Source organism: Lipophrys pholis, assembly GCF_963383615.2.
Source record: "Lipophrys pholis genome assembly, chromosome: 14".
NCBI lineage: Eukaryota > Metazoa > Chordata > Actinopteri > Blenniiformes > Blenniidae > Lipophrys > Lipophrys pholis.
In genome coordinates, this window is record NC_137633.1 from 11,537,059 (window position 1) to 11,563,277 (window position 26,219).

Here is a 26,219-nt window from a genome sequence, read left to right on the forward strand (position 1 = left end):
TACATTTTGAGCACTGCGTTATAATATGACGGACTGAGAACAGCTGACCTAATTAGCGGCATACAGACGGACGTGCTTACAAACATAAGCAACACTTTTACCTTCAGAGCATCCCTCCGAGATCTCTAGCAGGTATGTGAGGGCCTCCGAGCCCCCGTCGTCCTGGGGAGGATCTGGAGGACCGGTTTGGTAAACATGATTATGATTGACAGGAAAGTACATTCAAAAAGATTTGCCAAGTGACAAATAATATCGATTCCACTGTGACTGTTTCATGAAAAAGCATACATGAAACTGTCTTGGAGGCAGACGTGTGCAGTTCCACTAGTGAATTAGAGACTGTGTCTATTTACCCCATGTGACAGTGAATCCATAAGGCGTAGTTCTGGTGACACAAGGGGTGGATGGGGGTCCCGGCTTATCCGGATTGGTGGTACATACTAACACTTCGCTGGGACTGCTCTTTCCCTCCATGTTCGACGCTATGAGCTGCAGGAGGAGGACAGAAGAGCACAGAGGGACCACAGTGACAAACGGAAGCAAGAGGAATGGAGGGAAAGTGACGAGAGGAGAGACATGGAAAGAGAAATGAGTAAAGATAAAGGACAAGGAGAGAAAATGCATCAAGAAATCTATCACAAAGTAAAGTAACCACCATGACTAATAGGAGCCATCATTCTTTGCTCCTTCACCTGTGGCACTGCCGGCTTCGCTACCTTCATTTCTCTTCAGTCTACTCCCTCCATCAGCACAGCCAACCAACAATCAATTATATTTGTTCTCAGATGTTCACACTGGATGGACAACATGGAGAAAAAAAAAAAAACACACAACCTTACGTGTGATCCCATGTGTGTTTGTGGCCTTTTTCTGACTGTATGTGTTTACGATTGCACCGCAGCTGTTACCGATAATGACCCCAATGTAATACACATAATCAGAGATTGACAAGAATCTCCGGTTGGTACATTTTGTTTCAGTGTCCTCACATTGTGAACATATATCCAATCAAGACCACAGCTTTTAGCAGATGCGGACAGTGCTCCCCATTTGACAAATAGCTGGTGCGCTGCCTTGTGTAACTGATAAAAGGGCACCTGAATAGACCAGAATCCTTAAAAACACTTTGACATTGAAAAAAGGAGAAAGAAACAACATTGATCGAGTGAAAAGGCTGAGAAGGAAGACTGGACAACTCAAAAGGGAATTTATCAAGTGGGATATACTCAGAAGGGCCTCTGGTTGAACACATTTATAATACAAGTCAGCTTATCCCTTGATAGAGCAGTGAAAGACAAGAGTTTTATCCAAGTACATTTTAGGGGTTTTTACACTTATACGACTTAAATCAGCCTCCTTACATCGAACGTATACCTAATATATCCAATAGATTTTTGAGTCCCACCATACAATGTGGTGTTTACCATGAAATAGACTGAATACAACTGTAAATGCAAAATAAACTGTTTACTGAACTAAACAGGAACAAAAATGACTACTTGCTCAATAAGGGTATATTGCTTTGAATCTATTCTTTGCATGAAATTGTTACAAAAAGCAGAAAGCTAATGCAGCTTTGAAAGACAAATAGAAGCAATAAAATCAATAATAAATAAGCCAAGCTTTCAATGAAGGTGAAGCCTATACAAATCCTATAAATGAATATATAGACATTTTCTTTAATCTATTCAATGACAAGGGTATAAAAGCAAACATATGTGGCTCTAAGTTGCTCAGTACAAAAAGGGGACATTGATTTCTTTCTGTAGCCTCATATATTATCAATGAAAACGTGAGTTATCTGCAGATAGAGATGGAGAGAACCTACGTCACGTAAACACTTACCCTGAATTTATACTGTGTACTCCTCTTCAGGCCTTGTACAGTACAGGTCAAGTTTTCTCCAGTGTACTTTGGATGAAAGTCTGTCCCCTGTGAGATAAATACACTGTCAGCAGTCTGTGTGTGGGTCGGTATCAAAGTGAGCAAATAAATGCAATAAATGTCCTAACAGTCCGTTGTGCAGTATGGAATTTTAAATGTTTTCGCAGAACTTATTCTTTATTAAATTGTTCTCTGCTCTGGTATTCAAGTCACTGACAGTCACAGAGAACAATATACTGATACACATGCACTCGTACCCCTGAAGCAAAGGGCTATTGTTAATTTGAAGAAAAGGAAAATTAATGTTAACTCACGGTGTTGTCCTCCTGGATTTCGAGTGTGTATTTCAGCTGCTCCTCAGTGGGGCTGCCCTCAGGACGCCCCCACTCCAGGGTCACCCAGGACACCCCTGCCCTGACCAGCCGCGGTGCCAGAGGCAGAGCGGGCAGGGTGCCCATGGTGTAAAACACTGCCTCCGTACTGAAGCCGCTGCATGACACACAATTTCCATTTCAATCACATTTTGTGCTTTTCGGTTAAAATAAAAGGCTGGGGCAAATGATTGACTTGTGCGAACGAGAGGAAACGATGTGTGATGTGAATCATAAACTCAGCTGAAACAGAGAGGGAAGCTTTTCTAAAAGTAAAAAAGAAGAGAATGTGACAGGGAAAAGGACACAGATGTGAGCATGGACTTTAAGGTGTTGAGGTTCAGAAGTCAGGCGAAAAAAGGGAATCTGTGGGTATTCTGAGAGGTGCACAAAGGATTTCTCTTATCCCAGAGAGAAGATTTCCAAGCTGTCCAATTACGCCCCAACAAAATGCTTGATATGTGAGCAAAGCTGAGGATGCATTAGGGCCACTATGCATTCGTCCAGAGAACTAAATGTCTCGTCCCTCACTCACACTCCCATCTATCATTTCCTCATTTCTCCTTGTTGCCCTGACTGCAGGCCCCTCCGTAATGACAGCGAAGAGGCCAGACGAGGGAGAAAATGGCAGGAAAATGGGAGGTAAAGGGTCTCATGACACATGTAGAATAATAACTTGGGAGAGGTTGATGCTCGTTTCTGTTTTGTCTCCCATCAGGAAAGGAAACAACACACACCGTTTATGGCTCCGCATTTACAAAGATGGGATTTTTCATATGCATGTATGGGTATAATTTGTGATTGTGCTTTCAGCAACAGGCGGCAGTACCTTGTGCCGATGTCGTTGTGTGCAGCCACTCTGAACGTGTAGCCGCAGGCCGGAAACAGTCGCGTCAGCTTACAGTGTCTCTGGCTCCCAAAGTAACATTCTCTGAAAACACTGTTCTTCTTTCCCTGCAGACACGACGGGGAAAGTTTACGACGTGAAGAAAATTTTTTTTTTAATTGCGATACATTTTTTTAAAGCTGCAGCAATTAAACTAAAAATAAAAGTGTGCATGGGGAAAAATAACGGAAGAGAATGATTCATCGATCTTCTAATAGATGCTTGAGTCTCCACCATTCGCATGGAGAACGAGCAAACTCCACACAGAAAGGTAAACAAAGAGACTCGAACCTGAACACCGACAAATGAGCGTGCTTAACACTACACCATTGTAATCCACAGTCTTATTACATGCTGCCTGAGGAAAGGGATATTAACATGCGTTTAGCAACCTCTTTGACAGGAGAGGAGATTTGTTTCTAAGGAAATTGAAAGCATGACAGGTGAGGGCAGAATTACCTCATCCCACTCCAGCAGGTAGTTTGTGATTTTAGATCCGTTGTCGCCCGGAGGCTGCAGATGACAGGAAAAATGGGCCCCGGGAGGCGGACCAGGGACAAAGCAGACATTCAGAGATCAGCTGAGGATAACTGACAACAAGATAGACTCAATCTACCCGCTGTGTTTTTATGATTGAGCTCAGATTGTTTATTGGAAACAGTCTGTGTGGGTGAAATTATGCACTAGTGGAAAAGATCAGGAAGGACACGAGGGTGAAGGACACGCTGATGGTGCTGTGCAACAATTTATACAAGGCTGAAAAAGAGAAGCTAAACTTTTTCTCCAAACACCCTGATGACATTCAGTATGCACAAACTTATCAGAGGGTCATGTTTTGTCTGCTGTACCTTCCACTGTAGAGTGAGGGTGCTCTTGCTGCGGTGGGTGAGTTTTGGTGTTAGCGGGACATCGGGGACGCTGCAGTGTGTAGTAAATGAGCTGGCTTCTGAACACGAGCCTCGGACTGAGTTATATATTGCCGACACCCTGACACAGGAGACAGAAAACGGTCAAAATAGGTTTTGAAGCAACTATCATGCATTACCTGAAACAGAGGAAAATCTTGAATTAAAACCACAAATCAGAAAGATTTAGCCCTTACCTTGCGTGGTAGTCTGTCGCTGGCCGTAGGTCTTTCAGATTGTACTCCAATTCTTCACCACTGAGAAGAGAAAACAGAAGAGTTATGACAGTTCACAAATACGAGGTGAGCATAAAGTTAGTCTGAGCTCAGATATTGGCTTTGTACCTGTATATAAGGCGATACTTTCCGTCTCTCCCCTTATCTGAGAGAGAGAGCTCATAGGAGCATGACACAGGCATCCCGTTACTATGCCGGTTCACCAGCCCTGCTGGGGGGGCCCACGACAGCCGTGCAGCTCGTGCCTGAACATTGGATACCTGACAAACACAGACAAAATACCATTATGTCTACGATAAAGCTGAGAGCTACACCCTATATGACAGAATCCATGCATGAATTGTGACTGTTAGCTGGGACAGTACAAACCCAATACATTCCCTTTATTCTGTACATTTATTTTGCTAAAAGGTTTTCTGAGCCGGTATTGATCATAAAGATAGACCAAAAAAAAAAAACCTCGTAAGTTGATGTGCAATTGTGTTTTTGTTAAGTCTGCTTGTGTGTATCAAGGCAAGAACAATGCACCTCGAACCATTCTTTCACATGTGGTTGTTGTTTCAAGCTCAGACGCATCAATGCCAGTAACTCGGGGCGGAAATTAAAATGAATGAATGCACGCGCACATACAGACGTGTTTGTGTGTCTGATGGCGTCTGCCTGCGAGTGCATGCATGTTTATCAAGGTTTTAGTTCCAGTAAATGGTGGTTAGCCAATTTAGCATGATTTAGCACAATCTGCTCCCATTCCAGACTCCATATCCGATGAATAGGCAATGACTGTGCCTTGTTAGCCGCTCAAACCACAACTATGTCCAAACCGTCTGTGAGGATAAGAGACAGCCGAAGAGACTATTGGGGAAAAACAAAAAAAGTCCTTTCATGATTCGCAAGTCGTTTCATAATTCACGCTCTTCGGTACTTAAAATAAGTGATATAATCAATTATGCAACAATGGCTGGATGTGGGAAGACAATGCAACACAGAGAGAAAAAAACCTTAAAGAACGAGACAAATGGGTGCACAGACACCTCAGAATAACTGGAGAGAATCACAAAGGGCATATTTATTTTAAGGATTTGGTTCTTCTTCTTTTGTAAGCCAAAACCATGAGAGAGAAATCCTGACCTGGCTGCAGTGAATGAATACAACAAGCTTATCTCACCATCATCTAATCAATTTGTCAGAAATCTATAATATAACTGCTGTAAAAGCACAGTGCCAACTCAGCATTAGTCCCATCACAGTTATTAGCCTTTATCAACGCTGTTATATATATATAAAATCTATTGTCAAACTTCAGGAGCATCTGAAATATGTACATCACTGGTCATCATCATCATCATCATCATCATCATCATCATCATCATCATGCTCATATTACCTGATCTGGCCATGTTCAAATCAGTCAAACACAACTGAAATGTCTGTTTGGCTGCTCCCACATCTAAGTGGCTTCACCAGTTCATGCTGTTCCTTTGACTAGGCTGGAAAGTGTAGTGAAGTGAACCGATGAGAGCCGCTTGATTCAGAGGTGAAGACGTCTTCAAACTAAGACATACAACCAACCAAATTGCTTTGAGATACCTGGACAAAAATGCATAGGCATACTTTGAGAAGGGAAGTGTTTTGGTGACTTTATTCTGCAAAGATTCATAAGCAACTGTGTCCCATCCGTTGTTTACATCTCCTTCACTCTCCTGTATCTCTCTATAGTCAGTTCACCTGAAACCCATCGAGGTTATTGCTATGACAGCAAACCAAATTGAGACCATTTGTAGATGAAATATTTTCTAATAAAATGCGCCGCAAAATCTCGTACCGGGTCCCTGTGGTGTGCAGCTGAATCCATCAAGAGGCACATTTATGTCTGTTTGTCTCCAAATATAAACGCACTTGAACCTGAACCTTTTATATAAGTGCATTACAACAGGTGGCAACGCTGGTGCATCACAGCCACCATTAATGTCACAAAAATACAAACTTATTGACAAGAATATCACACCATGGTCTCAGTATTTACTTTCATTCTGTGTATATCAGTATTTATGTTTTGGATTAGAGGTCATCTCATGTTCTGAGAGCAAATGAATGCCATTTGCAAATGTAGTGCAATCTCTTCAGTGCATTAGCTCCCAATTAAAATATTCAAACTGTTTTATATGACCTGTTATAAACTCAGACATATTTAATGGTCCGATTGCACAGCCTGTTAACCAAACTGCTTTAAGCAGCATTGAGAAATTCCTCTATACAAAACCATGTGTGCACACCACCAGTTCATCATATTCCCAATGGGCCGAGGGGAAAAGTGTTTACAATTTATTTCAGCTGATGTAGCAGCAGTGGTGGGTGAATGGCATGGATGAGCAGATGCTGCCCTCAAGTGGCCACAATGAGCAACAGCTGCAGTCATCCTGGTTGGCAATCTGAATAAAACCGAGGCGTCTGATCCAGGAGGATTGGAGGGTCACAGTCCTGCGTGCTTTCTATGTCCCTGCGCTACAACCGACCTGAGCAATGTCCTCACGCGGCCCTGCAGGAAGACTGATGATGACACTCAACACAATCAGGTGTAGCAGGGAGATATTTACTGCAGGATTGCGGCGGTATCGAACCCCTCTGCCATAACAACTACTAGTCACAAATCACACTGCGCACACAAATCGCTGCATTATTACTTTCGGCGCTTGCCTCTTGTGTGAAGCACAGAGACAAGATAAACATGTGGGAAAGACGTCAATACTAACACCAGCTATGATTGTACCACACAGAGGTGAGCATACCGACCTGTGGTTTGTCGATTGTAGACAGCATGTCTTGAACACGCTTTCCCTCTGAATCATGATCTGGGGAGACAGGAAAAGAAGAAAAACAAAGTCCATATCAAAATCTGATGACGAATAATTCAAATATTTCTTTCAGGCTACAGAAAAGTGAGAGTGGATCTGCTTGTCTGGAGTGATTTTTTACCACGGGGGACAGCATAAAACAAATCTTCCCTTTCATTGTGATTAAAGCAAGTTCACTAAGACCAGACAAAACACAGAAAAATCTAAGCAAAGCAAGGCTGCAGGCAAAGCAGCATTGATGTCAGTCCATTAATACAAAATGTGGTCACATTTTCTGCATTTTACAATAAGAAGCAAAGAACAAATTTAAATGACACCTTTCCTAAGTCTTGATACAGATTCACTTATATGGCAGCACTGTCAAAAAGGGGCCGTTAATCAACATGCACAGGGATTTTATTTCCAAGAAGAATTGGCATCGTGATATCTTGAAATCTATGGCTCATTACTGTCCAAGGTCAGCCAAAGTTTGTGTCTCAATTGAGAAACTGCAGCGTTTTTATAAACCCATGTAAAATGCATTGTGATGCCCTAATCAGCCCTCTTATTGCTTGTGAACCTATTAGGTCAAATAGATAGTTCAGTCATCTGTGAAAATGTATCGGGGATAGCCCAAAAATAGGGTGAAAACTGGCCTAAAGTGAGTTGTCTAATGGTGTGTGTGTGATGCAACACTTGTTTTCTTAAGCAGGCATCAATTTTGTTTCATCAAGTCATGACAAACACAGGCCTTGGAAAAACACAAAGCTATCCAGGATTCCTCAGAAAAGCATTAGTCACAAGGTCCTGACAGGGAGCAAATAAAATGGGGATCACCACAAAAAAAAAAAAAAAAAGGAAAGAAAGAAAAAGCAAACAAAATGTGACTCATATTCCATGCAGACTGTTGCACTTCGTACATGGAAATTGTTGGTTATCTTTGCAGTCATTAGTTCATTGAAATGGTTACTCTCATCACTATTATGTATAATTTTCAATCATTTCTCACTACACCTGTGAATAATTATTCACAGAAACATGTGACGTCAGTGGTGTTGTTGTAGCCCTGCTGAGCAGCTTATTATCTGCAAAATTATACTCGACACAGAGCCATATGCACGTATTAATCTCGGCGCTGGATAATAATTGGCTGGATCTTCAAACACCCAAACGAAAAACGAGAAAAACGTATCTGGGAACTTCTTTACTTATTTAATACCATTGGAAGGATATAGATATATGCTCAACCAGAGGAAGTTAGGAAATCAGGATGTGTTGCCATGTGGACAAGATGGAGGTGATCTCAATTTGGAAAGCAAGCTGCTGTGATGGACTATGGACAGCTGTAATCAGGGGGACGTTTGTGACAAATACAGATGAGGAGGTGATTTGACACCAAATGAAAGACAAAAACTGGACAATTATTACTTTTAGTGGTTTTGCTTATTAATATATTAGAGACATAGCGAGTATTTGAATGTGACATTTTGCTATTTTAATGTACATATAGTGTATATTGTATATTTAGTGCTTGGGTTGTTCAGCAAGTGACGTGAAGAATACCATACATTCTACTGATAACAAAAAAATGTATTAAGTCTTTTCTTAGCTGGAAGGCGCTTTGTGCACACAATGCATTCACATTTGCACACAGACACACATGCTGAAGTCTGGAGCGCCGTCACATGTCTGAAGGTGATTTAGTGGACGCTCCAGGTTCTTACGAGCGCGAGTGTGTGCGCACATAGTGCGCGTAAAGTCTTTTAGCCCCGTGAGATCTCCAGAATTAAGGGTTTTCCAACCAGATGAGACCTGCTGTCTTCATTTGTGTGTTAACCCCCCACCCCCCCTTTAAATCACACAGGATGTGCAGTCATGTGTAAATCTGTGTGTGAAAACAAGCGACATATGGAAGAAGAAAAATGTTTGTGAATGGCAAACAATAAAAAAAAAATCTAAAAAGGATTTACTCTAAAACATATGTAAACATGTGAATAATGCAGTGTGTGTGTGTGTGTGTGTGTGTGGTGGTGTGTGTGTGTGTGTGTGTGTGTGTGTCACTCTGACAACTAGAGGGCCTTACTGTGCCTGGGGGTACGCTTATGAGTCATGGCAACAGTGATGTCATGGAAGCACAACCTCAAATTGACCTCCCTGTGTGCGACCGTGTGTGTGTGTGTGTGTGTGTGTGTGTGTGTGTGTGTGTGTGTGTGTGTGTGTGTGTGTGTGTGTGTGTGTGTGTGTGTGTGTGTGTGTGTGTGTGTGTGTGTGTGTGTGTGTGTGTGTGTGTGTGAGTGTGTGAGTGTTAGTATAAAAAAAAAACCACGAGCAAAAGAGCGTCTGTGTATATATGTGTGTCTCTGTGTCAGGTTACAGGAGATTGGTAATGTGTGTGTGTGTGTGTGTGTGTGTGTAAAAAAAGAAAGCGCTAATTAGCCAATGTGTCGAGCAGTGATGCAGAATGTGTATTTCACCTATTGAACCCTACGAACACACGCACACAAACACACACTTAAGACGGAACCAAATCTTTTCTCTTTTATGGAATAAAAGCAGGGGCGAGTGTCGAAGCTCCAGACATGAACAGTCCTGGCAAATAACAGACTGACCCAGCTTATTCCAGCCATTCATCACAGCTGAGTGAAAAGGGAGAATACGGCATGCTCAGCACTGTGGTCGTGTAGCTGCTTGTCCCATAATGCTGAGATCACCAAGTCAAGTAAAGGAGGAATTTTCCTTCATCATCACTTCGGCTGTGCCATTTTAGTTCCAAATGAAGGAAAAGCGATCTGCGGGGTGTATACTGCAGGCTTTATGAAGTCAGAATGGAGTCAGCATATTCTTGGTACCTGTGGAACGACAAGCGCTCAAATGTTGCCCTGTCATGAGAGTTTTTGAGTTCTTTGCTTTTCATTTGTACTGCTTTCTTCATTCCCTTTCTCCGGGAAAATATATTCCTGATCATAATACCTTGAACAGTGGGCCGGCACATGTGATCCTGGATGGCCACGGTCCGACACGATCTCGACGTGCTTCTTCTTTAACGCACTTAATTACAATGAATAGCTCTTTATCAGGCTGAATAATGACACATTCATTAAATTCTGCTGCGTTCAAGCAGGAAAGCATTGAAAACATGCAGTACGCTCCAAAGTACAGACAAAGAGGTGCCATGTCTGAGCTGAAATCCTTTCATTTATCCGTCCATCTTCCACAAAGTTTTATCTCACGCAAGATCTGAAGGGTGATGGAGCAGCTGACGATAGCAGACTTCACACTTATGGACAATTGAGAGTCACCAAATCACCTCAAATGCATGTTATTGGGCTGGAAAACCAAGAGTGTTCACCACTACAGTACACTGTGACCTAGATCTGGAATACTCTCTTAAAAAAAAAAAAACGCAATCAGGCTGTAAATGATCTAAACCGTCAATCATTGTTTAATGTAATGGAAACAATTATGTCCCAGCTTTTCCAACTGTACAGCAAAGCAGACCCAAACATATTTCAGTAAAGTGAATATTGTTGGTCAAATTGCAAGTGGAGCTTGTGACAGTAGACAGACTTATTTATTATTTCAGGAAACTGGCCATGAACTCCGAAAACACGGCTGCTTCACCTGACCGCTCGCTGTTATGACTCGCTGCGGCCGCTGAGTCCAGCTGCTTAAGTGTTTAAGACAGTGATCCGCCACAAAGCGTCGAAGCCGGCGGCTGCAGCAGAAACCAAGCCTCCTCCCAGTGTTACCCCTCACACTGCCTTGTCCTCATCGTCCCTCTCGTCCTACCATCGCCCGTTTCTGTGCCGCCCACACACCCTCGCTTCCTCTCCTCGTCTGACCTCACATCCTGTCTGCGTCTGCCGGCCTGCGTTTGATTACTGAAGACAGCCAGACGGAGAGAGGGAGCGCGACGGGTAACGGGAACAGAGGGCGGAATGAAGGAGTGGGGGCAGGCCGAGTTAAAGCCAGGCGAGAAGGGAATTCAGAGGAAGGCTGAGAGACGCTGAAGGACGGAGTGCACCGAGAGAGAAGGACAGGCTCGAGGAGTCTGGGTAAGAGATTACGTAGAAAAACACAAGGAAATTGAAAGACAAAGAGCGAGCCAGGGATCAGCGGAGGGGAGGAGAAAGGGATGGATGAAAGGAGAAAGGGAGAATGGGGCTTAGGAACACGTGAAGCAAGAGTTACACAAACGTTATGACATCACCAGAAGGTGCTGGACAGACGCACTGATCTTACTGTAGCGCTCCTGATGGTATGATTCCCTTCGCAAAAGTGGCGACTGCGTCCCGAAACTCGAGCCGTTCAACTTCGGCCGCTTGTCTTTCTGTGTGGGGTTTGCATGTTCTACCTGTGCAAGCATGGATTCTCCGGCATTCTCCCACAGCCCAAATGCACATGTCCCAGGTTTCAGTTTCAAAGCGTGCAACGTCTTGCCCAAGGGCACTGCGACATATGGACCAGGCAAGAATGGGAACGTTCCCAACTAAGCTTGCAAACAGTTTTTGTCCTGTGATGACCGGGCAATGCACAATAAAATCTCCATATTTGCAAGAAATCAACAGCTTTTTAACTTTGATAACACGACTGACTTGTAAAATTGAGATATTAAAATTCCAGATCTTTTTTTTTACGCAGTGAAACCATCATTCCTTGTGGGAAAGTAGAAGCTCAGTCGTACTAGTGGATTAGCAGCTACACTGTGTGACATGGATTTCATAAGCTTTGGGTCGTTCTCACATTTCGCTCTCCACTGAAGTTATCCGGTACGTCATCTTAATATGACACCAGAGCCTTCGGGAGATAAATAAACAAAAGCCAACCAAGAATCGAGCCATTGTTCTAGAAGCATTCATGCGCAGGGAAGAAGCTTGACACAATAGAAGATGGAGAAAGTGATGCGATCCAGTATTTTACCGCCATGGGAATCTGCAAACTGTTGTTTTGGAGCAGCAGTGCATTTCTATTAGTTGCGAGCAGCTGCAGCTCGCGGCGGGAGTGGCTCTGCGCGGTGGAGTGAGATGGCGGATGTGAAATTTCTGACTCTGTTAGATGATTACATCAGACTGTCTGTGGTTGCACGACTGTGACAATGGCTGTCCGCAAGCCCATTTCACTGTGTGAGATAAGACCACAGATTTTAACCCATGATCAAAGACATCCCCACCAATGCTTATCTGTTGTCTGAGGCAAACAACTCGCACAGTATATTGCCGCCTTGAGGCACCGCGAACAGTTGCTTGTTTGTTTTTTTTAAGAAACATTTGGTTGATATCGACAGGTACCAATAATTACGTCCAAGAGCTTTCCATGCTTTTCTGACCTGGCCTTGAAACCTAACGTTTTCCATGGAAACACAATGAAACACAGGAAGACGCAGACTGCATTTGAGTCACATCAATGCAAAAATTAGGCTCAATTCCGTCTTTCTTTAGTTTCCGGTGGCCTTCAAAAACTACAGGGACACATTTACAGCATTCCTTTATTTTAATGTGGCATTCCTCCCAACCTCTGGATTAGTTGCGTCATTTTGAACCGGAGCTTTAGCAAAACTGAGTCATTTTGACATTGAGGAGGTTGCATTCCTCCTGCATGACGGCCTGTGGTTCTTAGACACAGTCTGTCTGCGCTGGGACAGAAAAAGACCTTTAAGGCCCGGAGACAAAAATGTGAAAAATGTGGCAACGGTCGCCTCACTCACTCAGCCCCCTCTCTCCACACACACACACACACACACACACTGGGCCACAGGGTGCGTGCGGTGCCCAAAAACAAAGTGAGAGATGATACTCCTCTTTAAAAGCTTCTGCTCAGGGAAGGGCAAAGTGATGGACGCTTATTTCAGAGGAATAGAAGGGCGAGAGTGAGAAAGAGGGGTCTGATGGCAAAGAGGGAGAGCAGGGGTGAAGTGTGGGGACAGAGTGGAGACGGAGGCAGGAGGGGAGAGAGGAAAATGGAGGTAAAGACGGGCACAGACCTTGAATTCCTCACTATTATCATCCGCTGCATAGTGAGCATTCCATCTGTTCAACAGCTGACACACACACACACACACACACGCAGACACACACACACACACGCACACACGCACTGGAGACGTTGTTGGGACATGCCTCAATTTGTGGTTGTCATGGTAAAGGTTTGGTTCTCATGGCTCGAGCCCCGATCGTTTAGAAAGGGGATTAGAAAGGGAGAGAGAGGGATGGAGAAATTGGCACGGAGAAATGAAAAAGTGGAGTATGAAAGAAAAACGACAGCAAATCAGAGTTCACAAAAAAGTCGAGGGGGGGGGGGGCATGCAATATAAGAACGTTAGTTGCAGCTCCATTTCCTAAAGCGTGCATGATAAAGTAGAATTTTGTATGAAAGCTTTGCAAAATAAAAAAAATAAAAAATCTATAAGCAACTAAAATGAACACATGAAATCCAAACTTCAAAGCAGACGTCACCACTATGATGTATTTGACCAGTAGTCAGTTCTTGTCTCAAACCATTATGTATGCATTATGTGCACATAAATGCACAAAGACATAAAACGGCCACTGCAGTAAGTGTCAAAGAGCGGGGGGGGGGGGGGGACGACAAAATGCATAAAACATCTTCACATTAGTGTGTACGTGCCCTGAACATCATTGCATCAAGGCAGGCAGCGAGTGATTAAAAGGGGGATTCGTTGCGCAGAACCCTGACCCCATTCGACCCTGCTCAGCCAGAACAAATCTTGAGAGCGGTGACTGCAGACTGGCAGACGCACAGTGGAAAGTGAATCCGTCTGACAGACAGTAGAGGCAGTGAGAGAGAGAGAGTGAAGGTGGGAGAGGAGGGAAGAAAAGGGCAGTGGACAGGTGAATGGCCCAAGAAATAACAGAAAGCAGCTGGAATGAGAGAAAAATACTGACTATGTCGAGACTACAGTAGAAAAAAAGCTAAACACATCTGTGTTGTCTGAGAAACCATTAAATAACAGTCATATTAATGATGCTTATGAGGCAGATCTTTTTCACCTGAAAGTTTCTAAACTAATTTAAACATAAACTTTAGGATGGAACAATGTGCATGCAATTTAAAACAGTGGGCGAAACAAAACACGTTCCTGATTTACATATTTTTAGAGCCGGGGTTGTAGTTTTTAGCTAGAAGGTCACTGGTTCAAATCCCACTGCAGACAGGACACTGCTGTGAGATGGGATAAGCCAGCTTATTAAAAAACATGTAAGATCGTGACAGGGAGTATTTCATAACTTTGACTATCACTCAGTTCAGTGTGTGAGGAGTTTATGGCCTGTATGACACAATCCATTCGTCTGGATGGGGAAGCGCCTGCTGTCCTCGTTGTGTTTGGCGAGAACATCCTCCTCTTCTAATCCCACTTGTCCTGTTACATGATATCAGCGGGAAAGACATTCCTGTGCTGGTAAAGCCATCTCTGTCAGCTTCCTCTACATGTCCCATTTTGATTGCTTTATTGCCCAGTGTGTTCGCTTCGTTTTTCTCCTTTCTCCATTTTCTTTCCCCCTCCCTTCAAGTTTCCCCTTTCTAAATATCCCTCTTCCGCCCCACTGCCCTCCATCTTGCCATCTTGCCCTACAAACATGGCCGTATTTGGGTTTGTGTGGAAGGGGTTGGAATTTGTGCGTGTGTGTCGGTGAAGGGGGGGGGGGGGGGGGTTATCACCATGGCGATTCAAAAAAACAGTCCAGTAAGAGAAGCAGGAGTGTGTTCACACATTTTCAGGCCTGCTACTCCAGTCACAGCAGGAGGAAGTCAGATAGTTGGGAAGGAGGAGTCTGATAGGAGGTCATGACTCTGCTTGGTCAAACTACACAGGAGCTGATGGAGGTCGTCTCAAAGCCTCACATTACATTACCCGTTTAAAAACCTTACATCACCATCCATTTCATGATAAAAGTCTTTAATTAATTGGCATTTTGAACTTATTTGTATGAAACTCTGTCCAGGTTCAAATGAAACAATTAGTATCATGACAGTGAGATACTTGTTTTGTATAAGTTTTAAACATTAATTAAAAGCTGTTTTGTGGGAGGATCAAAGTTATTGCACTTCTGAATAAGTTTTAAAATCTTTGCATCGGTTCCATTTTTTTCAACATGGTAAGATTTGAGACGATTACCTGCATGCCAGATAGAAATAATTGGTACAAAAACACATTGTTCCCTCAGAAAATGGCCATTTGTTTGTATAAGTAATTAAAAAAGTTGTTACTTGTGCCAAAATCATAAGACACCTTACTTTTGTTGCGATAGGAACACAAACTTGTAATTATTGTTACACAAAGTCATTAAATGTAATTAAATACCCTTGTCTAACTATTACGTTGACTAACCTCAGTGGTGTAACGGTTCCCCTCCCTGGTACAAGTCGTATTTACGCTCCCCATAATATCATGAGCACTGGCAGCTGAAGTGAATAGCTTTGAGTCTATTTACATTCCCATAAAAATCTGCCAACGAGGAGTAATCACATAATCGTAATGCGATCTGATGCGACCACAATGCATCTCAGAATTTATTTTGGACAACGTATGCACATATTATGTTATACTTGAACTTGTTTTTTTATCTTCAAACGATGCCTTTCCTGATCAGTTAACTACTACTATCTGCTCAATCATGTCACACCACGTTGTTTACATGATAACTTTAATAATATGATGACTGCAGGAACTGCTGATGTATTATTAGTAGTAAAAATGTGAGTTACATAGGGGTCGTCTCCAAAACTGATGCTTTTGTTGGGTGAATAGAAGCAAGGTCACGGGAGTTCATGTACGTAGGGAACAAAGGATGGCTGCACAGTTGCATTATGTAGGTGGTAATAATGATATGGACGATCGGTGTATGTTCTGTTGCAAGAGGACGCGTGAAGGTATTTTCAGGACTAGAAATTAAACAATATTTGAAGCAGTTATTTTAATACATCTTTGTTTCATTTTTCAATTTGATATTAGGAAATATCTGCCTTTTTAGGCTTTTTACGTAAACACCGAGGACAAAGTGTTTTCTTCTCTTTCCATTGTTCAGATGATTATGCAAGAGAAAATTCAACTGGAAGAAAAACCCCCAGTGTGTTTCAGGGAAGTCCAGCTCGTGGTACGTGCTTTAACGTTGTATAAAAACGTATTCTACTTAATAGATGGATTTGTTTCCACACCTTTCGTACGCAGTAATACCCATGAGACCTCTAATTTTCCTCACATCCCCAACACAGAACCAACATGGTGGACACAGCGGTTCCTGCGCACATCTGGTTTCCCCTGGATTCACAGCAACTGGCAATGACGTAGAACCGAGAAAACGGAGGAGCTGAGGGAGTCGCTCCATCTGTTTCTGTGAAAAACCCAGTTTTTCTGAGTGAGACAGGATCTGCGGTGGTGATGATGCAGAGCCAAGATGGAGGAACAGAGGGGATGGAGCCCACATCTGTTTCTGCTCAGCGAGCAGCTCAGTTCTGAGGAAAAGGGCCTGTAGAGCTGGATTTACTAGGGAATGGACACTGCACTCGCAAAGTCAGCCTGCTGCCTCACTGGCACTGGGGCAACAGCTACACATACACACACATGCAAAAAGGAAGGCCATCGAGGGCAATGTGTGTGTGTGTGCGTGTTTGTGTGTGTCTGAGAGTGTGTGTGGTATTCTGGGTTGGATCGCACTTTGATGCACGGCGCCAACTCGCAAGTTTGTCTGAACATTTGTCTGAATATTACTCTTTGGGTTTCTCTCTTTTCACTTCTCGTCTCTCTCCTGTGATAAAGGAGTTACGCTTCCCGTCGTGCCCTCCTCTTCACAAATCTTTCATCCATCCTTCCCTCCTCTCATCTGTCCTTCAAATTCAACATTCCTCCCCTCTCTGAGTTTGGCCCCCTGTACATCGGATCCTCATGCTCTGATTGTTTTACAGGAAGCCCAGTCACGAGGTGTTTGTGTATGCGTGTACGTGTGTGTCTGTGTGTGTGTGTGTGTGTGTGTGTCTGAGTGTGTATGGTACATGTAGGCTGACTCAGCCTGATCTCCAGTGATGTACTGAGACCCCAGTGGACCAGAACAGACATCCAGTGACATGCTGACATGCTTCTTCTTCCTGTCGTGTGTGTTGCTGTTGCGTGAGCGCTGCGGTGTGGCTCATTAAAAAAACAACAACGCAATCATTGTGTATGATTCTCCATCTATATTCTCTGTCAGTGTGTGTGTGCCTGAAGAAGTTTCCCTGTCTTACACACCGTCTCCTCTGAAGGTGATTTTTGCATATGCATTCTCTGAGTACATGAAGCACGATCCTTAACAAGATTTCGCTGAAAAATCAACACTTAGGTCAGTTATTTCTACACATATAAACTTCAAAAATACTAACTGATAATATTTTTAGACAATGTATGTGTAATTTTCATGATTGATAACTCAACATTAGAAATAATAAAAGAATATAAAACAGGAAAAAACTTGACATAGTTTATATGTTTATATGTAATAAATCAAATTATTGTGTGTGTTTTTTTTTTTTAAGATTTAAATAGAATAGTCATTTTTAATGCCGGAAGTGGCACAAAGAAAATTCTATGTGGAAATCTCAAGACACAAGGATCTCAAAGTATAGGCATATAGGACCAAATGTATCTGCTTAAATTCATACAACAGCCGATACGCAATGCAACGGTGCTACAACCAACTGAAATGACATAACGATGTAATCATGTTCAAACATCAATAGGAAAGTATGCTACACATATGACACCCGTGCTTGTGTTACCTGATCACTGGCAGATCGTGGACTTTGGGAAATGTACATGTATCCACAGCTGACCCAGATGTGAATGAAGACATTCCTGTGATCTGACACCACGCTGTGTGGGACTGAGTCAAACATTTTATGGAGCGGGTAAATCTAAAGCAGAGTTTGACAGGTAGAATCGGACTGCGGACAAATTTACGCGCTCCTTTTCATTTTTCCTGTCGACACCTCCACGGACTGTGTTAGCTGTGCAAAAACAGCATATTCTGCTCCTTTTTCTTTTTTTTTAATAACTCTGACATGCCTTCGATGTGTCAATAGGCAGGTTGTTAAAGACGACCACGAGTGAGTGTGTGTGCGTGCCTTCATGCCTTTGCACATATGCTAAACTTTATGTGTGTGTGTGTGTGCGTGCGTGCGTGCGTGCGTGTGAGCGATAAGGCCGACTTGTGGTGTCTAAATCTCAGAGCTCAAAGGTTTCCTTCATCTCCAGCAGGACTCCACAGGTATGTGCCTGCTCCCTCCCCCCATCTCTCTCACCCCTCTCTCACCCACACCCACCCCCTCCGTGGCTCAGCCTCCAACAACAAGGCCGGCATTGTAGCGGGGGTAAAACGATAGTGCTCAGGGACGAGTTCAGCTATGTGGTTACCCAGACAACCCCTCTTACCCCCGTCCCCATCTTCCTACCTAAACCCCCCCCCACCCCCAGGTCCCCTCACCTCCGCGAGGCTGCATTCATCCATTCATTATTCTGTGGGTGACTTTTGTGTGACCAAAAAAAAAAATAAAGGAGAATGAGTGAAAGGGAGGAACGAAAGCTGCGTTTCATCCTGCCTACTCGAGTCCAGGGCAATGAGGGCAAAACCAGTCACACAGAGACAGACTGAGAGAGGTCAGTGGGAATACCACTTCTTCTTTCATAGAGACGTTCACTACATATTGGTGCGTATTGTGTCTAGCAAATGTGTGCAACTAATAAATACACACATGTTGGCGGTTGTCTCTTAAGTGTTGGTTTTGATGTGGAATTGGACCACGAAATGTGAGGCGTTCTGGATGTGTAATGAGCTGTGCATGTGTGTGCAAAAACAACTTCAACACACAGTCATGTTTTTTTTTTTCATTGTTCTCAGCAGGTAAATGTGTACGAAAGGTTTCTTTACTTGAAAGTTGTTTGTTTTTTGTTTGTTTATTCTATTGTGGTCTATTGCTTGGCAATTTGTGTTTAGTGTCAAGTGCTTTATGAATAAAGTTTGGGGAAATAAGTACAAGACTATGTCATGTGTGAATCTGTGAAATAACGTATAAATAAATAGTGGATTTGCTTAAAAGTGAAAGGAATAAGTTACTAAAGTGATATCCGCTCGAGGAAAGGGAAGACCTTACAGTCCAGGGGCGACTGTGTGATTGTGTATCAGCAGTGTGTGCTGTGTGTCTTGCGGTGCTTTGTGTGTATGAGTGGTCCTACCTTGTGTGTGCGTCTCCGGTTCGCTGTTTCGCGGACTGCTGCGGAGTCGTCTCTCTGGCTTCTTGCCCCCCGGGCTGCCCACTCCGCCCCCTGATCCCACTGACCCGAGCGACGGGGCGTGGGATTTGTTGCTGGACCACCAAAAAACAGATTCGATGAGTGTTAAAACCAGGGATGAACGAGATGAATTACAAACACATCACTTTAATCAAGGTTACAGGTTATCTTGTAATCCAATACAATGTGTGCTTGGTGCACATTTTCAATAAACCTTCTTCCTCCGGCTAAAAGAAGCTGGAAATGATCGAAATTGTACAATGAAATATTACAAATTCCAGTCCAGATATTAAAGCAATAAACTCTAAGTTAATATAATAATCTCTAAAGGAATCATTGACAGTGTTGAAGATGTGATGTGAAGCTTCTCGGTTAGATCATTTGTCGTATATATAAATTACATATCGAGAGGCGAATGCACCGGCATCAAGTTACAAAAGACATTTCATTTCATCTCCCCTTGGAAAGGCTTCTTCAGTTCAGAAGTCAAAAGGAGTTTTATATATCCAGTTCACATTGTGACACGTAAGAAAGTGATTTGAACTTGTTTTACATTGCAACAAGCTGACGGTTTCAATTTGACTGAGAAGCTCGCACACAAATAGCTCAAGGAGAGGATTTAGGTCACATTTACTTTCAATTTACTGATGTGAGTGGCTCGTGAATTCATCAGGAAAAAGACATTCATTTAGGAGGAACTTATTTCTAGGTTGTGGGATTACCTGTATCCGTTGTGTGCTGGCCCCAGACTGCCTTTATAGAGAGTGGAGGGAGGGGAATTAAGTCGGTTCTGTCGCTCAAGTTCTCTCTGCCCCTTTATCTTTTTGGGCTGTGGCTTACTGTAGGTCTCCTCTCTGCTTATGTAGTTCGACATCCCATAAACTGGGATAATTTCTGTGGGCGTGGAAAGGGGAAAGAAAATGAGTGAATGAAACTCCTGAATCGAGCAGTTTTATATTGATTCACAGTGGCAGACATTAAAAACGAAGCCGACGTTTGAAGTCCTTGTCCTACCTGGATCGCCGTACATTGGTGGGAGGTGGTGCTGGTAGTACTGGTGGGGGGGCAGCTCCCCGGGGCTTACAGGAGGGTAGAACGAGTGAGAGTTGGGGATGAAGTGAGGGTGAGCCAGGTACGGGGGCAGGTGGTGTGTGGGGGAGAGAGCTGGGGAGTAAGAGGGGGGGTAGCACTCTGGAGACTGAGGCGTCACCACCACTCGGCGGACCCCCGTGGTGTCCTCCAGCACCTGATGGACAGAGGAGCGCATGACATCATTAGTACTTGTATTCTTTTGCTTTTCTGGAACTCATCTTCTGGTCGTCTTCGTCTCCTTCATCCTCCGTCCTCACACCAGTCGCCTGCAAGTCTTCATCACTGCCCTTTTTCTATGACCTCACAGATACTCTGACAGTCCATCCAAATTGTTCAAAACATAACTGAAACTGCATCGAGAGAAAAAAAGGAACTTGAGTCAAATATGACACCTCTTTTCAATGTTAGTCAAAAGACTTGTTACATTCGCATCATTAAAGCTGAGACAAAGTTAAAGTTTCAATGTTTAGGTCTGTTTCTCTGTAAACTTTGTGCGGGCAATTTAGGCAACTAGGAGTTATTACTCTTTATTTGAACCTTTTCAATGAATTTTGATTGAATTTTCATCATCCCCATTTCACACTGCAAATAATTAAAACTATATTATTACTATATTTGTCTTGTGTGTGGTGAAAATGCTAACAAAAGTGAAAATATCATAAATTTCATGACTACCTAAATTAAATAACACTTCAACATGACTACACACACACACACACACACACACATTGATACAGCAGGGGAATGAGGGGAATAAATAATACTGAATGTTTTTGAAATTGTCACAATGAACTGGCAGCACCAAATGACCGCAAGACATCTGAGCTTGTGAAAACTGAACTTTAAACCCACAAATCATGTGAGTTCTATAAACTGCAAGCAGTCTCGTATTGCGTAATGCGATGAGATTTTGCTGCTTTTACTTTCAGTCAAATGATTCAAAAAACCAGTTTGGTCTCTGGGGTGGACGTGAGGTTGGGGTTTGAGTCCCACTGCCAGTGAGGATGGAATTTTTGCACCCCTAAAAATAATTCAAATCACCTATTCTTGATGTGAAATGCGCTTGAGTGCTCAATACTTGAGCAAGAGCAGGTGCTCAGGCTTTCAAATGGGGGATGTCCAATAAACAAGATAATTGCATAATTAATTTGACAAGTGGGACAGGGTGCCAACGGGTCATGTTGTCTCCTAAAGCGGTGAAAACAAGTGCTGCCATGTTGTGATCAGATGGTGTGCAGAGTTCAATAACGGCGAGCTCCAAAGAACTGCTTCAAATTAACATAGATACCATACATGTATTCACTTTCACATTCCTGGACTGGGACACAGACACAGACGCACATTCCTTCCTATTCAGACACTTTCACAGTCCTGCATTCCAAGCAAAGAGCAAACACACACTCCCTGCAGCGAGGGGAAGTTATCTGCCGGTCCCCAACGACAACAACAACAGACACACTGCCAGACACACACACACACACACCGAATAACGCCACCCCAAATCCCCCGACCCAAACAGAGAAGCAACAGACTTCTCTGTCAGAATACAACGCATGGAGAGAAAGAAGCAGGGGAATGAAAGAGGGCCAGGAGGGGAAGAAGAGGGTTACAGAACTAATCCGAGTGAGAAAAAAAAAAAATAAACTTAAGAAGGGAGACTAAGGGAAGGAGGTGGAACAGGAGGCCCCCTATCTGCCCCCTCATCCCCTCTCCTACTGCAGAGGAGGGGAGAAAAGCGTGTTTACGGGAAAACAAGGGCAAAGTCCCTGCGTGAGGACATGTGGACCTGGCCGACATACCCACACTGCTGAGGACACCAGCACACCAACACAAAGTCAAACATACACATGTGCACACACACACACACACACACACACACACACACACGCTACTACAACGCAGGCGTAACAGAAAGCTCAGAGAACACACACGGCAAGAATTATTTTGGCAAACATGCTTTTTTTCTATTTCTGCATCGATCCCTTCTTTAAGCAGCCCCCCCCCCCCCCCCCCCCCCAGAAAACCCATGCTTTTCTGCCCTATCAAGCTTGTTTATGTAAGAGTGACAGTGTTTCCCGCTCATATTTGGCCCCGGCCCTACTAACACACACCCACATGCACGCAAACACAAACACGGTGAGCCAATGACCTGACTTCCATTGGCGTAGGAACACAATCCCACCACATGCAGACCACAGATGTGTTTGCAACACTCTACTAGTGAGGACAGTTTGTTGACTCTCCCTCCACACGTCTCCAACTTTGTGGGGACATCTGACGGAGCGCACACACTCACACACACACAAATGACCTTAACACCCCAAATTCAGCACATTCCTGCTCAGCGCTCTGCTGGGGGAGGAGGGCACCTTGGTATCGAAGCTAAAACAGAGAATAGTTGGAATACCTTCGTTGGTCTTTCTGCAAGACATGCGGGCACCCAGACCAAACGGAAGAACTAGCCATTGGTCCTGACTCCCTAATTTTCCACTTTGACCCAAAGTGCAAAAAAACAAAACAACCCCAAAAAACCTGGATGTTGTGTTTGCTTTTTAATATTCACAGACTCTAAATGCAGCAAATGCAGGAAAATGTCAAATCGAGGAAATGTTGCATTGCATAAACCTTGCCAAATCCAGTAATAGCTAAAGATCTGACTCTTCACCTGATTGACATCATTATACAAGCATCAAGAAAATGAAGCAAGCCTGTGGACAGACTGACTAAATGAACTGACACTCAATTAAATAGAAAATCCATGCATTTGTCCTTCAAACAGAGTAGTATTCTCATTGCTGACTTCACACATTTCAGTTTATTGAGTTGTTTGTTTATTTTTTGCTCAGAAACAGAAATGACAAGTTAATTAAAAGCAGCTTTGCATGAGGCGTGTTTTTGTATCACACTGTGTGTGTGTGGCGGACTGTTAATTTGTTGGAAACACTCAAGAAAATCCCAGACATAAACGAACCTGTGAGATGTACCCCGGAGGCACATGGATGGGAGGGATTGACCCATTTGGGGACATCATGGGAACCTCAGCAGGACCTACAAGGAAGAAAAAAAAAAGATTATTTACTTCACCACACAGCTTAGGTAAACTCCCATTACCATCCATCAATCACAAGTACACATGTAGAGACACACACACACACACACACGCAAACAAACAGCCAGACAGGCAGGCCGTCCTTTAGTGAGACACAAATGTGGAGCACATTGCACTGAATTCTCATACGAGGATATGAATGTATTATGAAACAATCTGAATCCCTTCACATCTCCATACATGACATCACAACATGTGGCAACTTCCTTGTAAATGTGCGTATTTTCTACATCTCTCGTGCACGGCCCCACTGATTCAGCAGCAGCATCATGATGGTGATTAGAGGTGCAACACGTGACGCCACACGGCCTGAAGAAATGAAGTCCCTGCTCTGAAGGAGCAGCAAGAAAATCTGAATAGAATTAGCAGACTGAAATGATGTTGACTTTTCCACTGTCCATATCTCCTCCCCCACCAAATCTCTCCATCTCTTTCTTCCTCCATCTTTCTGTGATGGAGGTCTGACGGCTGTTAAAGTCATTGGGACCCCATTGGGACAACTGGAAGCAGACCTGGCTCCAGAATAAATCACACACACACACACACACACACACACACACACGCACGCACGCACGCACGCACAAGCACACACACACGTTAAAGTTTTCTCTTCATGTTGATGCCAGTTCTCTTTTGAAGGTTTATTCCACACAAATATAAAGAACAAAATAAAACGACATGCATGTGACGAAATGAAGACAGAGGGGCTTTTTATCGGTTATTTGTGTGAGGTGGCACTTCTGACTTCTCTGTTCATTCCTCCCTCGGTCCCTTCCCTCATTTCCTGTCTCCCTCCATTCTTCCTCCCATCCGCCTTCTATCCTTTCGTACATTCCACCATTTAACAACTTTTCTCTCCGTAATTTCCTACACCTTCACTCTCCTGCTCTTACTCACCCAATCCTGCTTTTCTTTCCATCTTTTCATCCCCTTTCCCATCTACCTCCATACTGTCATCCTTGTTTCCAGGAATTTTTCCTGCACAAGCCTCCCTGCTTTCCCTTGCTTCGGCTTATTACTCACATCCTTCACTCCTTCCTTTCATTTGAAATATTACTCACTTCATCCAATCCCTTCTTTTTAACTTTATCCTTCTGAGTTGCCTCATCTTCATTAAATCTTCTCCAGCCTCCCCGTGTCCCACCCACCTCCCTGACCTCTGAGCAGGCAAACAGACGGGCAACAGTATGGTTAACACACATCGACAGACACACAAACACAACCTGAGCAAAGTCTGCAGTGTGGGTGAGTGTGTGTATAGTGAGTAGGTCACAGGTATGGAGAGACAGGCCTCTTTCAGTCCCGTCTGCTCCCCTACCGCGGAGACTCTGGAGTGGATATGAAAGTCCTCATTGAGTAGAAGGTCATAGCATGGGGAGAACACACACCACACACAGAGCTCCTCTAACTCTCTTTCCATCACTGCTCATAGAGCACTTTCCCTCTCGCTCGCATACTATCCCGAATACACACACACACACACACACACACACACACACACACACACACACACACACACTCTTGGCAAACAGACGTGTGTTTGGACAGTCGCTGCTGCCTCTGTGCTCTTCACTCAGCAAACAGCAGCATTCCTCTGCTCACACACACACACACACACACACACACACACACACACACACACACACACACACACACACACACACACACACACACACACACACACACACACACACACACACACACACACACACACACACATCCCATCCCTGGCCCCCAGGACTGGACCCAACAGGCCCAACTACTCCCACCCCCACCCCCACCCCAAAACTCTCCCCAAGATACAAGACACTCTTTGTCCTGCTACCCTTCACTCACACACACACACACACACACTGCTGTAAATCATTCAATATTTGACTGACTTCCATTTAGAAAAGCTCAGGATAATCAAGCGTTTGTACGTGTGCATTCAAGAGGTTGTAATTGTGTCCGTGTGTGTGTGAATGCGCACATGATCAAACAGTCAGTGCGGTCCTTGATCCACATTGTGGTAACGTCACTCTCTGGTCTTGCCTTCAGCTATACCCTTTAAGCACCACAAACAGAGTCACGACTTCCTCTGCCTAATCCTGCAGCAATCCCAGACAACGTGGAGAGGACCAGCTCCGCTCCCCTTTGCTCTGCCCTGCTCTCGTCTTCCATCTGTTGCTTCTTCCGCTTCCGATTGCCGCAGAGGTCGGGTCAGGGATCAGTCATGAGGTCATATCCTGAAATGCTGAATGACATCCCTGTACCTGAGCCACAGGAGCCAGTCAGCATGTGCACTTTGACGTTCAGTTATCCAAAGCGATTGTGTTAGTATACAAGATATCCAGTATTAACTAAAAACGTGAACATCAGCATTTGCCATTATGAGTCCACTGAATTGCCTCTACCGATCAAAAAACTCAATGGATGTCAATTGCACATCATCAATAACCCTTTTACTGTTTACGTAGTTTATTTAGATTTCCTAGTTACAAGATTATCAAAAGAATAAGCAATGAGTAAAAAATGGTTCCATTTATTTTTACAAGATAACTTCAGTAATCTTGTCTGTGACTGGACAATCGTACTAAGACAGTGTGACGAGTATGTGCATGCAACTCATGTCATTTTCTAGAGTTA

The 26,219-nt window shown here is 43.7% G+C and overlaps 1 protein-coding gene across 2 annotated transcripts in view; it reads right to left on the reverse strand.

The window, feature by feature from the left end:
- fndc3ba (fibronectin type III domain containing 3Ba) overlaps nt 1-26,219 on the reverse strand; it is an 88,393-nt gene that overhangs the window by 20,261 nt on the left and 41,913 nt on the right. For both annotated transcript variants that reach the window (XM_080480947.1, XM_080480948.1), the window contains exons 4-17: nt 23,454-23,530; nt 20,405-20,636; nt 20,113-20,284; nt 19,334-19,464; nt 7,073-7,131; nt 4,391-4,542; nt 4,244-4,303; nt 3,990-4,128; nt 3,601-3,654; nt 3,085-3,209; nt 2,199-2,373; nt 1,846-1,932; nt 354-489; nt 102-173 (exon numbers count right to left, since the gene is read on the reverse strand). In XM_080480947.1, the coding sequence (XP_080337073.1) occupies nt 102-173; nt 354-489; nt 1,846-1,932; nt 2,199-2,373; nt 3,085-3,209; nt 3,601-3,654; nt 3,990-4,128; nt 4,244-4,303; nt 4,391-4,542; nt 7,073-7,131; nt 19,334-19,464; nt 20,113-20,284; nt 20,405-20,636; nt 23,454-23,530 (1,671 nt within the window). The remainder of the gene's footprint in view (nt 1-101; nt 174-353; nt 490-1,845; nt 1,933-2,198; nt 2,374-3,084; nt 3,210-3,600; nt 3,655-3,989; nt 4,129-4,243; nt 4,304-4,390; nt 4,543-7,072; nt 7,132-19,333; nt 19,465-20,112; nt 20,285-20,404; nt 20,637-23,453; nt 23,531-26,219) is intronic.